The sequence below is a fragment of the Zootoca vivipara genome, chromosome 16, assembly GCF_965207765.1.
Source record: "Zootoca vivipara chromosome 16, rZooViv2.hap1.1, whole genome shotgun sequence".
NCBI classification, from domain to species: Eukaryota; Metazoa; Chordata; class Lepidosauria; order Squamata; family Lacertidae; genus Zootoca; species Zootoca vivipara.
The window spans coordinates 20,131,914-20,144,513 of NC_142599.1; the positions used below are offsets into that span (position 1 = coordinate 20,131,914).

At 47.5% G+C, this 12,600-nt stretch overlaps 1 protein-coding gene across 1 annotated transcript in view; it reads left to right on the top strand.

Moving 5' to 3' along the window:
- Nucleotides 1-12,600, top strand: part of GCN1 (GCN1 activator of EIF2AK4) — a 66,656-nt gene that overhangs the window by 17,562 nt on the left and 36,494 nt on the right. Inside the window, exons 20-33 of the mRNA XM_035098566.3 lie at nucleotides 116-240; nucleotides 1,016-1,194; nucleotides 2,123-2,216; nucleotides 3,974-4,087; nucleotides 5,440-5,638; nucleotides 5,863-6,018; nucleotides 6,272-6,453; nucleotides 7,337-7,417; nucleotides 8,080-8,223; nucleotides 8,559-8,686; nucleotides 9,036-9,225; nucleotides 10,816-10,886; nucleotides 11,586-11,751; nucleotides 11,887-12,081. Of these exons, the coding sequence (XP_034954457.1) occupies nucleotides 116-240; nucleotides 1,016-1,194; nucleotides 2,123-2,216; nucleotides 3,974-4,087; nucleotides 5,440-5,638; nucleotides 5,863-6,018; nucleotides 6,272-6,453; nucleotides 7,337-7,417; nucleotides 8,080-8,223; nucleotides 8,559-8,686; nucleotides 9,036-9,225; nucleotides 10,816-10,886; nucleotides 11,586-11,751; nucleotides 11,887-12,081 (2,024 nt within the window). The remainder of the gene's footprint in view (nucleotides 1-115; nucleotides 241-1,015; nucleotides 1,195-2,122; nucleotides 2,217-3,973; nucleotides 4,088-5,439; nucleotides 5,639-5,862; nucleotides 6,019-6,271; nucleotides 6,454-7,336; nucleotides 7,418-8,079; nucleotides 8,224-8,558; nucleotides 8,687-9,035; nucleotides 9,226-10,815; nucleotides 10,887-11,585; nucleotides 11,752-11,886; nucleotides 12,082-12,600) is intronic.

The window sequence follows — 12,600 nt, forward strand, 5'->3', positions numbered from 1 at the left end:
TAAAAGGTAGAACAGAAAATTTAATTATATATTTTACCAGTTGGGTATGTGACGGAAGTAAGGTCTGTTGTGCCTCTTGTAAGTCTCTCCCTCCTTCCTTGTTTCTCCCTTTCAGTAGCAGGGCAGTCTGGCCTTTGGACAGCCCTCCTGATCAAGATGAAGCTGGACCCCGTCGATTTCATCGCCAAGTACCTGGAAAAGATCTTTGACCGGATTGTCACCCAGAGCCCCATGAGTAAGGTGACTAGGTTTGATTCTTCTGCAGAGGTTTTCAAGGGCATCCAGAGCTGAGAGATGATGAAGCTGCCATAGACAACAGAAACTGTGGTCCACTTAGTTTCAGTGCTGTCAACTCTCCAGGGGTGGGGGAACTTTTTCCAGGCCGGAAGCCTCATTTCCTTCTCGGCATCCTTTCAAGGGCTACATGCTAATGGTGGGTGGGGCTAGAGGCAATGGTAGGCAGAACAGTAAGGTAGTTTTTACACCTCACCCTCAGCAGGAGGCATAATCTGAGTTCAAGGGCACATTCCAGACAGGCAAAGCTACTCAAGGTGGGTGCCAGAGGGCCAGCCAGAGAGGTTTAGAGGGCTGTATGTGGCCTGGGGGCCCAAGGCTCTCCCCACACCAGGTCCACTCTGAATAGGCTCTCCAGGGGTGCAGGCAAAGGGTCTCTTTTTGATCTGCTGCTTATAAATTTTAATTGGAAATGGCAGGGATTGGACCTGTGGCTTTCCCCCCTGCAGAGTTGATGATGCTCTACCACTGATCTATGTTCCCTTCCTAAATGCTTCTTAATGGACTTAGTGTGATAAGATTTTAGACCTGGGGGTTGTGGGTTGAAAAATCTTGCCGGTGCTGCTTCTTTCCTGTCTGCAAAAGGACACAGGGGCCCCAGGTGCATGCAGTGAAGAGTGCTGCAAATTAAGACTTACCAGCCCTGAGTGTTGAGAGAATACTATATGGTGCTGTAATTCTTGACATGTGGCTGTTTCCCCTCCCCTTCCTTGTTTCGCAGTCGTCCCTGAATGCAGTGGGTCTGCTCTCTGCCCTCTCTCCCAGCCAAGTCCTCCCTCAGGTCATCAGCACCATTTCCGCCTTTCTAGAAAACCCAGCGCTGTGTCTTGTGACCCAGGAGGAATTTGCTATCATGAAGACGCCCGAAGGGGAACTTTATGACAAGTCCATCTTGCTCAGGTGAGGATGAACACTTGGATACAGGAAGCTGCCTTATACCAAGTCAGGTCATTGGTCCATCTAGCTCAGTGTTGTCTACACTGACTGGCAGTGGCTCTCCCGTTCCAGGCAGGGAACCTTTTTGCCAACCCTACCTGGAGATGCCGGGGATTGAACCTGGGACCTTCTGCATGCAAAGCAGATGTTTTGCCATTGAGCTACAGCCCTCCTTATTTCCTAATAAGACATGTTTTTGACAGGCTGTGCCAGGTTTCCAAAGCACTTTTAGGAGAAAAAAAAATCTCTTTTTAATCACGACATGTATGCCATTAACCTATCGACCTTGTGTACACAGACCACTAAACGATGACCCGTTCCCTTGAAATGTGTGTGCAAACCACTATTAACTAAACTGCTTCGATCTGTGGAACTGGCACTGTTACAAGTGAAACATGATACTCGTTCTGCACATGTAAGAAATCAATCTTTTAGTGTAGCAATGCTTAAACTTCGGAACTCCCTGCATATTGACATCAGGCATGCACCTTTGCTGTACTTTTTTGGTGCCTGCTTAAAACGTTTCTGTTTAGGCAAGCCTGTAGAAGTTACATGTGTCTGAACCCACCTCCAATTGTTGATTTTCATAAGTTTTTAAAATCTCTTTTTAGCTGTCATATATATATATATATATATGTAGAGAGAGAGAGAGAGAGAGAGATACTGTAAATAGTTTGTGTAAAATGCTTAGAGTGGTTTTCATCACAATCAAACCATATATAATTTTTGTTTAAATAAATAACAAATATTAAATGTTTTTTGTTATTTTGTGATAGCTGTAATTGAAGCTGATAACCTGAGATGATTTCATTGGATTGTGCTAATCTTTCTCTCTCTCTCCCCCCTCTCCCTCTCCCTCTCCCTCTCTCTCTCTCTCCTTTGCTGTCTTCAGTGCTCAGCAAGACAGCCTGAAAAAGGCCAACATGAAGAGAGAAAACAAAGCTTATTCTTTCAAGGAGCAGATCATTGAACTGGAGCTGAAGGAGGTGAGGTCTTGCATGGTGGATAATGCCACATTTAGGTCTAATATAAGCCCTGTTTTAAAGCAACTGGACTGGTTGCTCCCCTTAGCATTTAATGTTTTTTTAATGTTTGATGTTTTATGATGTTTTTATATATGCTGTAAGCTGCCCAGAGTGCATCTTCTCCCCCCCTTCTTCTTCTTCTTCTTCTTCTTCTTCTTCTTCTTCTTCTTCTTCTTCTTCTTCCTCTTCCTCTTCCTCTTCTTCTTCTTCTTCTTCTTCTTCTTCTTCTTCTTCTTCTTCTTCTTCTTCTTCTTCTTCTTCTTCTATATTACAGTCGTACCTTGGTTCTCAAACGCCTTGGTACTTGTACATTTTGGCTTCCGAACACCAAAAACCTGGAAGTGCCGTATTTTTCGCCCCATAAAACGCATCTGACCATAAGATGCACCTAGTTTTTTAGGGGAGGAAAGGGGGAAAGCCCAATTTTTGGGGGGAATCAGCTCACAGTTGTGCAGCTTCTTTTGCAAAGGGGAAAAGCCCCGGTTTTTTGAGGATCAGCTCACAGTTGTGCAGCTTCTTTCAAAGGGAAAAAATCCTGTTTTATGGGGTTCAACTCACAGTTCTGCAGCTTCATTAGGAAAGGAAGCCGTTTCTACAGTTTCCAGACAGATAATCTAATCAGCCAGTCACATGTCCTTTGGGGAAACAAACAGCCTCCGCCTGCAGAACATTCAACAATAGAGGCCTGGGCAAGGGGGCGGGGCCGGAAAGGGAGCCAGCGATCCACCACACATTCACTCCATAACATGCACAGTCATTTCCCCTTTTTAGGAGGGGAAAAGTGCGTCTTATGGAGTGAAAAATAAAGTGTTCCGGTATTTGACCGTTTTTCGGAAGCCAAACATCCGATGCGGCTTCCACTTGGGTGCAGGAAACTCCTGCAGCTGATCGGAAGCCACGCCATGGTTCTCGAACTTTTTGGAAGTCAAGTGGACTCCTCGAATGGATTGCATTTGAGAACCAAGGTACGACTGTATTATTATTAAAGCTCTGAATGACTCAGGCATGGACTGAAGGAAAGTTGGATTTAAGATATTCACTCAGTTCTGCAGGGGTTTTTGGAACACTCACCTTTACTCAGCCTGATGATGATGAAGAAGAAGAGTTTGGATTTGATATCCCGCTTTATCACTACCCCAAGGAGTCTCAAAGCAGCTAACAATCTCCTTTCCCCTCCTCCCCCACCACAGACACCCTGTGAGGTGAGTGGGGCTGAGAGACTTCAAAGAAGTGTGACTAGCCCAAGGTCACCCACCAGCTGCATGTGGAGGAGCGGAGACGCGAACCCGGTTCCCCAGATTATGAGTCTACCGCTCTTAACCACTACACCACACTGGCTCTCTCAGTGTGAACCACCTCTCAGTGAATAACAGGGGAAGCATGCCATGTAAAGCTCCCTGAGTTTCTGGGAGAGAAGCGGAAAGAAAATGAAGATGAAAAGAAGACTGAATAGTTTTAAGTTGCATCGACCTTTTTTGGTAGCATTTGATGAGCAACCTGTGATAAATTAAGGCAGATTGCATAGAGCTAGGTGTCTTTTTCTTCTTGCTGCTGTCATCCTGAGCTTGTCTGTCTCTGGGCACAACTCCCAATTCATGTTCATTTTCTCTCCCATCATGTTGTTCGTTGTCTTTGAACTGCTGAAGCTGCTTCCTTTGGAGGGAATGTTGCCACCCGCTTCCCCGTTATAACCAAATAGATGGTTTTCTCTTCTGCAGGAGATTAAGAAGAAGAAGGGGATCAAGGAGGAGATCCAGCTAACCAGCAAACAGAAGGAAATGCTGAATGCCCAGCTGGAAAAGGAATCTCAGACCAGGAAGCAGTTGAAAGAGGTAAGCTATAGCTGGGCCTAATGTTAAGAACATAAGAGGAGCCTGCTGGATCAGGCCACGGGCCAGTCGTATTCTCGCAGCAGCCAGCCAGATACCTGTGGGTGTTACAGGAAAATCCTTGGGCTCACTTGGATTGTCAAACAAAGACAGCAGCCAGGAATATAGGAGCAAAACAGCAGCCTGTAGGCCTGATCATTATTCAAAAGACTGTTGCAACAGGACTTCCACCCACCACGTGGAAGAAGCAGGAAGAAGCCCCGAACAAAAGGGTGCCCCTTCTTTTATAAGCTTTCCCTTTCCCCACAAACCCCTTTGGTGAAGCATCATGCACACATCACAGATACATCATACATATGTCACAAAGGGGGAGGGGTTTTCTTGCCCCCAACCCTCCCTTGCCCTCCACTTTACACCCATCAAGTGATACAATGGAAGTATTTACAAGTTCCTGGTTTTCCCCGTTCAGGTAATCACACTTCTTTGTCCTGACCCAGAACCTAATCCATTTCTGGATGGTTTGTTATTGTCCACATGATGTCTACGTGTCTGTCACCTATTTGCCAGGATGCCAGTGATTATCTCTTATGTAAGAGGCTGCTGTGTACGTGATCCCAGGTTTCAGGGATTATGGCTGTCTTTTACCAGTTTCCCAAGTGCCCCCCCCCTTCGGTAGCCATCTTTTCTGTGAGTAAAATGAAGTTGGAATGGTGTTGATTTGGGGGGGGGTCTGGGGGTGCAGTGTCCCGTTTAACTTGACCCCCCCTTATTAAAAACTTTGGTACCATGGGAAACCCACAAGCAGGATCTGAGCACATGAGATTTCTCCCCTCCAGCATTGAGATGAGAGGGGCTGGGGAGAGACCTTGAAATTACAAGCAAGAATAGGATCTCTCCTCTGAACTGGCACATTTCCACACTCAAGGGCAATGTTTGCTTCCTGGCCAGTGGTGGTGGTTGTTTTAATAAATTTAATTTAATTTAATTTTAAAAATAACATGGGCTGGATCACACCAAACAGTAGCTTAGCCTGCTGCAGAGCATATGTCAACAAATCGTTACCTGTTGCCTCTGAGGACCCTCTTGACTCTGTCTCTAAAGACCACCCCCTCCATCTCCCATTAGCAGATCAACCACCCCACCATATCCACTGGTCACCAGCTGCCGCTGTGGTCCAATATTGTCATGCCATTTGTTTCTGGGTCAGCAAGTCCCTTTCCCCCTCTTACTGTGCTGAGAATATTGATAAAGGAAGAAAATACAGAGAAAGGAATGTACTTATGGGTGTGTTAGTCCACAGCTTGGCTGCTTCTTCCAAGATTGCCTTTCGCCAGTAACCACTGGTTCTATTGCAGCTTGACAATGAACTGGAATCAATGCTGGGTCTCCTGGATGCTGTTCTAAAGAGGAACCCCCCTGGTCTCTCCCAGTACATCCCCAGTCTCATAGGCTTCTTCCTGCCTCTGCTGAAGTCCCCTCTGGCGGCTCCAAGGATTAAGACCCCTTTCCTTTCTTTGGCGTCCTGTGTGATGCCTGATCGGTTGAAGACTTTAGGTTAGTGTTCATATGTGTTTATATCTATCTATCTATCTATCTATCTATCTATCTATCTATCTATCTATCATCTCTATGATGGGGGAAAACTCAGATAAGTTCAGCTTTTGTAGCATAAATATGCAAAAATACAAACAACGTAGATTGGGGTAGCCAGCCAGGGTGCCTTCGCCCCTCCCCAATTTTGGTGCTGGACTTACAACTCCCTTCACTCCTTTCCCCAGGTACTGTAGTGAGTCACGTGACCTTGAGGATGATCAAGCCTGAATGTGTTTTGGACGAATCCTGGTGCCAAGAGGACCTGCCCACTGCTGTGACCAGAGTGGTGACCTTGTTGCACACGCACACTGTGCCTGTCCGAAAGAGCAAGGGAGAGGAAGGTGAGGACCTGCTTCTGATTTTTGCGACCTGATTTGGTTGCTAAGCAACCACTCCCCCCTCGGCAGCTGACTGCCCCGGAGAACAGAATTAACTCTTTCAGTTATGCACTGAATGCTCTCTGCTGTTGCTCTTCCAACAAGTCAGCCATGCCCATTGATTTCAGCGGATCTACTCTGTCAATGGCTGATGTTGGCATGTATGGGCATGTCCTTCTGCATCTGTATCTCCCCTCTTCTTTTCTGCCTGTTGCAGGACCCGTGCCATTAACGGCCCCAGCCTTTTCCTTAGTCTTCCCTCTCCTAAAAATGGTGCTGCTGGAGACTCCCATCGACAGTGAAGAGAAGGAGGAGCTCTTGGTCAAGGCTCTGCAAACGATCACGGTCCATGCTCAGCTGAGATCATCTGCCAGCAGCCAGAGTTTGCTGGTAGACGAGGTCAGTGTTTTCCATGGGGTTGCATCACCTTCAGAAAGCAAGCTGCCATTTTTACTTGGTGGCAGACAGACGTGCCCTACCCCCAGGAGGTTCAAATGAAGCTGAAAATGCAAAAAAAAAGCTGATGCAAGTGTTGAGATACTTTCCTTCTCTCCTTTTTCTCACCACATCCCTCCTCCTCTGCCTCTTTGTCTCGAGAGCCGCCTCCCTCGCCTGACCCAAGATGCAACATACAGCAGCTTGTAGCCATAACAAAAACAGGAAGTACTTCAACATGACTTTAAAACGTTGTAACAGTAATGCAACTGAACAGAGTTACAGTGGTACATTGGTCCTCGAACTTAATCCGTTCCGGGAGTCCGTTCGATTCCTGAAACTGTTCCAAAACCAAGGCGCAGCTTCCGATTGGCTGCAGGAGATTCCTGCAGGCAAGTGGAAGCCGTGCAGGACGTTCGGCTTCCATAAAATGTTTGCAGACCAGAAGACTTCTTGGTTTGTGGCATTCGGGAGCCGATTTGTTCGGGAGCCAAGCCATTCGAGAACCAAGGTACCGCTGTTTTTGCTGGATTGGGGTGTTACATCTTAGTATTCGACTGCTACTTTAACAATGTATCGATTCACATTTTTGTTCTGTTGTAAGCCACTTTGAAAAAGCAGCATATAAATGTAAATAATAACAGCAACTTAATAAGTCAACCGGTATGTACATTTTGTTAAGTACATAAAATACAGAATGCTCACCTGTTGCGTGCCATTCCGAATCCCCCAACTTCATTGTGTGATGCAGATGAATGTTCATTGTTGGTTGTGCAATTGCCTTTTTTTAAACGACAAGTGTTTGTGTTTTTCCTTTTGCCCCTCTTTTCCCCCGGTCACCTGTCAGAACGGACCCGAGTTACTGCCTCGCACAGAGATGCTGCGGCTGCTGAGTAAAGTGATCGGGACAGGCTCTCCACGCTTACAGGTGAGCTGGTCACCCATTCTAGTACAGCAATCACTCACAGACCAGATGCAGAGCCCCCATAGCTTTTTTTATCTGGTCTTTGTTGGTCCTGTTAAACCTGTATTCAGCTCCCCTACTTCTAATGTTGCCCTTTTAATATGTTATGCAGTGCCCGAGTACGTGTGAGCCAGTGTGGCACAGCGGTTAGAGTGCTGGATGAGGACCTGGGAGACAAGGGTTCAAATCCCCACTCGGCCATGAGGTTCACTGTCTCTCAGCCCTAACCTACCTGACAGGGTTATTGTGGGGATAAAATGGAGAGGGGGAGAACTGTGGATGCCACCTTGAACTCCTTGGAGGAAAGATGGTTTATATATGCAATTAATTTAGGTGTCTGCTGAAGACATTTGTGCTTAGCAAGGCTTTCCCTTGAGGGTGCAACCCGCCCATTTATGGAATAACAATTTTATATCTGATGAAATTGCTTTGTTGTTGTTTTGGTTTGTATGGACGGTTCTATGGTTTTTAGTTGGTTGAATCTGTTTTTATTGCTTTCAGTGTGTGTTTTAATGTTATCTTTGTACCCCTTTGATGGCTTTGTGCCGTGAACCCGCCTATGAATTTGTATGACAACAATTACATTCCTTCGCTGTCTGATTTTAAGCTCTCTTGCCTCTTGTCAGGTCTTGGCTTCCAACGCCCTGACCGCCCTGTGTGCCAGCAGCAGTGGAGAGGATGGCTGTGCCTATGCAGAACAGGAAGAAGTGGATGTGTTACTCCAAGCCCTTCAGTCCCCGTGCATGAATGTCCGAGATGCAGCCCTCCGGGTCAGTCGGGATCTCTTTCCAGCCAGCACAGGGGAGGAGATGGGGGGACGGGACAGGTGGCTTCCCATCCACCACTGGAGGAAGATAAGCTTGTAGAGCTGTGTTAGGGAATCCCAGGCCTGGGGGCCTAATGTGGCCCCCTGGGCCTTCACACCTGGCCCTCGGATCGCAGCATGCCCTCCCAATCTTGCTGCAAGCATGTGCCTGCAAAGTAATAGCCTTAATGCATGCGCTTGCAACCCCTGGAAAGGGGACGTCACTTCTCATTGCAGTTTTGGAATACAAGGAGCTTGGGGAGGAAGGCTTTCTCTGACTTGTCCTGTTCTGATCTTCAGGGCTTGATGGAGCTGCAATTGGTGCTGCCAACACCGGACAGTGATGAGAAGAACGGGATGAACCTTTTGCGCCGTCTCTGGGTGGTGAATTTCGACAAGGAAGAAGCAATCAGGACGCTGGCCCAGAGGTGAGAATTTGCTGTCCCACCAAAGAGGTGCTCTTTTATCTTTTGCACCAGAGGCACGTTGCTCAAATGTCAGATGATGCTTCTCCGCCAGGACCTGAGGAAGTGCCTTGACCAATGGACATAGGAAACTGCCTCTGCAGAGTATTGCCTAACAAGTGGAACCCTCCTAAGTCTTGCCAGGGCCTAACAATTATTGGCCCACGTTGATGCAGAGGCAGACTTTTTCACTGGTGGCACCTCGGTTGTGGAATGCGCTACCTGCTGAAAACTCCCTTCGTTGTTGCCCGATACAAAACTGGGGTGGATCTTCGATACCCGGAGGATGACCTTCGCCTTTTGTCTCTTACAGGCTTTGGGAGTCGATGGGTCTGGAGTTGCAGCCTGACATCTGTTCGGTCCTCATTAAAGATGTCATCCACTACGAGGAAGCTGTGCGCCAGGCTGGCGCCGAGGCGCTTTCCAAGAGCGTTGAGCAGTATCGAAGCCAGACGAGGGACGTCATGACAAAACTGATGGAGATCTATCAGGAGAAACTCTATGTAAGCCATTCGCGATGAGGGACTGGAGGAAGGTCTAGAGCAGGGGTTGTCCTTACTGCCCACTAGTGGGTGTTTCGGGATTCTAGGTGGGCGGTAGAGGGTTCTACGGCACAAGCTGAATCCTCCTTCCATCGAGCACTGGTGGGCAGTAAGGAAATTTTACCATCAAGAAAGATGAATTAGCGGGCAATAGGTATAAAAAGGTTGACTACCCCTGGTCTAGAGCAACTGTGGGGAAGAACCTTTGGCCCAGAGGCTCTTGCACTGAGGTGTCTGTGTATCCAGCCCTTGGGACCCTCCCTAGGTCACACCTCTCCTCTTCCCAAACTACATTTCTGTGTACTATCCTTGCATGCTTTCGACTGGCAGTAAAGAAATAATAATATTTATTTATTTATTTATTTATTTATTTATTTATACATACCCTGCCCATCTGGCTGGGTTTCCCCAGCCACTCTGGGCGGCTCCCAATAGAATATTAAAAACACGATAAATACATCAAACATTAAAAACTTCCCTAAACAGGGCTGCCTTCAGATGTCTTCTAAAAGTCAGATAGCTGTTTATTTCCTTGACATCTGATGGGAGGGCGTTCCACAGGGCGGGTGCCACTACCGAGAAGGCCATCTGCCTGGTTCCCTGTAACCTCACTTCTTGCAGTGAGGGAACCGCCAGAAGGCCCTCAGTGCGGGACCTCAGTGTCCAGGCTGAATGATGGGGGTGGAGACGCTCCTTCAGGTATACTGGGCCGAGGCCGTCTAGAGCTTTAAAGGTCAGCACCAAGACTTTGAATTGTGCTCGGAAACATACTGGGAGCCAATGAAGGTCTTTCTGGACCTTCAGTGTCCTCGTTCTGTGATAATGAGCATAAGAAGAGCCTGCTGGGCCAGGCCAGTGACCCACCTAGTCAAGCATCCACTGACCAATCAGATACCCCAATGGAACAGCTCTCCTAACACAGTTACCTGACAAATGATGAACATAAAACAATATAAGTAATTCAAGCACCAGGTGTGTGGAGAGCAGTACTGTTTAAAGCAGGCACCCCCAAACTCAGCCCTCCAGATGTTTTGGGACTACAATTCCCATCATCCCTGACCACTGGTTCTGTTAGCTAGGGATGATGGGAGTTGTAGTCCCAAAACATCTGGAGGGCCGAGTTCGGGGGTGCCTGGTTCAAAGCATTGTGGAATAAAGCACAACAGAACAGAGCAAGAGCCTGGCTGCTGGATCAGGCCAAAGGCCCATCCAGTCTGGCATCCTGTTCTCCCAGTGGCCAACCAGATGCCCCAATGGGAAGCCTGCAAGCAGGACCCAAGCACTACAGCGCTCTCCTCACTTGTACTCGAGAGGTGCGCTGCCCTTGATACCATGGCTGGTAGCTCTTGAGTCAGAGTCTAGCCACATCTACAGGGCCACAGGTTCCCCACCCCCTGGTCTTGATAGAGAAGCTTATGTCTGGCATGGTATGCTTCTGTCCCCATCCCTCCCCCCCCTCTTATTTGTTTTGCACCTGGATTTTGACTGTGTTCAGCTTTTATAAGATCCTTTGCTGGGTTTTCTGACATAATGCCTGTTTCTCTTGAACAGAGGCCTCCACCAGTTTTGGATGCTCTGGGACGTGTGATATCTGAATCTCCACCCGACCAGTGGGAAGCCAGGTAGTCCTTATTTAAATTCTGATTCTCTCTATCCAGCTGAGGTGCTTCAGGCCTCTGACGTTATAAGGCAAGGTGTAAATGTAATAGTTTAAATCGAGGTTTCCTCCAGCTGTTTTTTGACTACCATTCCCAGCATCCCTGACCTGGTAGCTAGTAGGGCTGGGCGATATCTGGTTTTCAACATCACAATATATCACCAGCTAAACATCACGATGTACTGATACAGCACATTGTATGAAATAAAGATGAAGTTATGTAGAAGCACTGGCAGGCTTCACAGTTTTTCCCACATTGTTATTTTTGCATAGTACTAGCTACACACACACACACCTTATTGCCAGGTGAAAAATTCTGAAACCAATATCACAATAGGGACTTCAAACTGGTTTTGGACGAAATATAGATATATTGCCCAGCCCTGCTAGCTAGGGATGGTGGGAGTTGTAGTCAAACAAAAGCTGGAGACCCAGGTTTGGGAAACCCTGGTTTAAAAACATAGGAATGCAAGAAGCTTTCATATGCTGAGTCAGCCTGTCTAGCCCAGTACTGACTTAACTGATAGTGCCTCTCCAGGTTTCAGGCAGGAGACATTCCTAGCCCTACCTGGAAATACCTGGGACCTTCTGCAGGCGGAACAGATGCCGCTCTGCTACTGAACCACGGCCCTTCCAAACCATAGCTACCATGTTACCTTTACAGGTGTGGCATTGCGCTGGCCCTGAACAAGCTCTCTGAGCACCTGGACAGTTCCCAGGTGAAGCCTCTCTTCCAGTTCTTTGTACCAGATGCCCTTAATGACCGCAACCCCGAAGTCCGGAAGTGCATGCTGGACGCAGCCCTCTCGGCACTCAATACCCATGGCAAGGTAGGCTTTAAGTTACATCAGAAGGAAACATCCTTATATTGACTTGGTCTTTTAGTTCATCTAGCTCACCATTGCGCCCGGGTCTTTGAAATCACGGTTAATGCTATTGTATGTGTGTGTTCTACGGCTTTTCAGGACAGCGTCAACTCCCTCCTGCCTGTGTTCGAGGAGTTCCTGAAGGATGCTCCAAACGATGCCAGCTATGATGCCGTCCGGCAGAGTGTCGTCATTCTGATGGGCTCCCTGGCCAAACATTTGGACAAAAGCGATCCGAAAGTCAAGCCGATTGTTGCCAAACTGATAGCAGCACTTTCCACTCCATCCCAACAGGTAAGCTCTTTCTTTTTTCCTTTCCACCTTTTGCGGAGACGGGAGCAGGGTAGGAGATTTTTTTTGGGGGGGCGGCGGGTTCAAGACGCTGAGAAGAGATCTCTGAACCAGTTTTTGCATTTTAGATTCATATTGACTCTTTGGGTAGTTTGGTTACTGCAGTAATCCCCAGGCAGTCCAGCAGGGGGCAGTGGCATACCTCGAGAAACAAATTGATTGAACATGCAGCTGCTGGGAATAGAATGGTGCTTAAGTAAACTGTGTCACCAACATACGGATGGCATCCTGCTCTACTCAATTTCAGTCCATTTTAGGAGCAGCAGTCTCATCCCTGAGTCGTCGGCCATGTTTGCCCTTCAAATTAAGCCATAGTTGAGTGTGATGTGAATGAACCTGTACCAGTCACAGCAAGCCCTGGGCTCACCCACTCCCCTTTCCCCTGTGATCCACCTGCAGATCGAGGGAGAAATTTGAAGATTATTGCTTCTCTTTTTGCTTCATTGCAGTGTTATTTTGTCC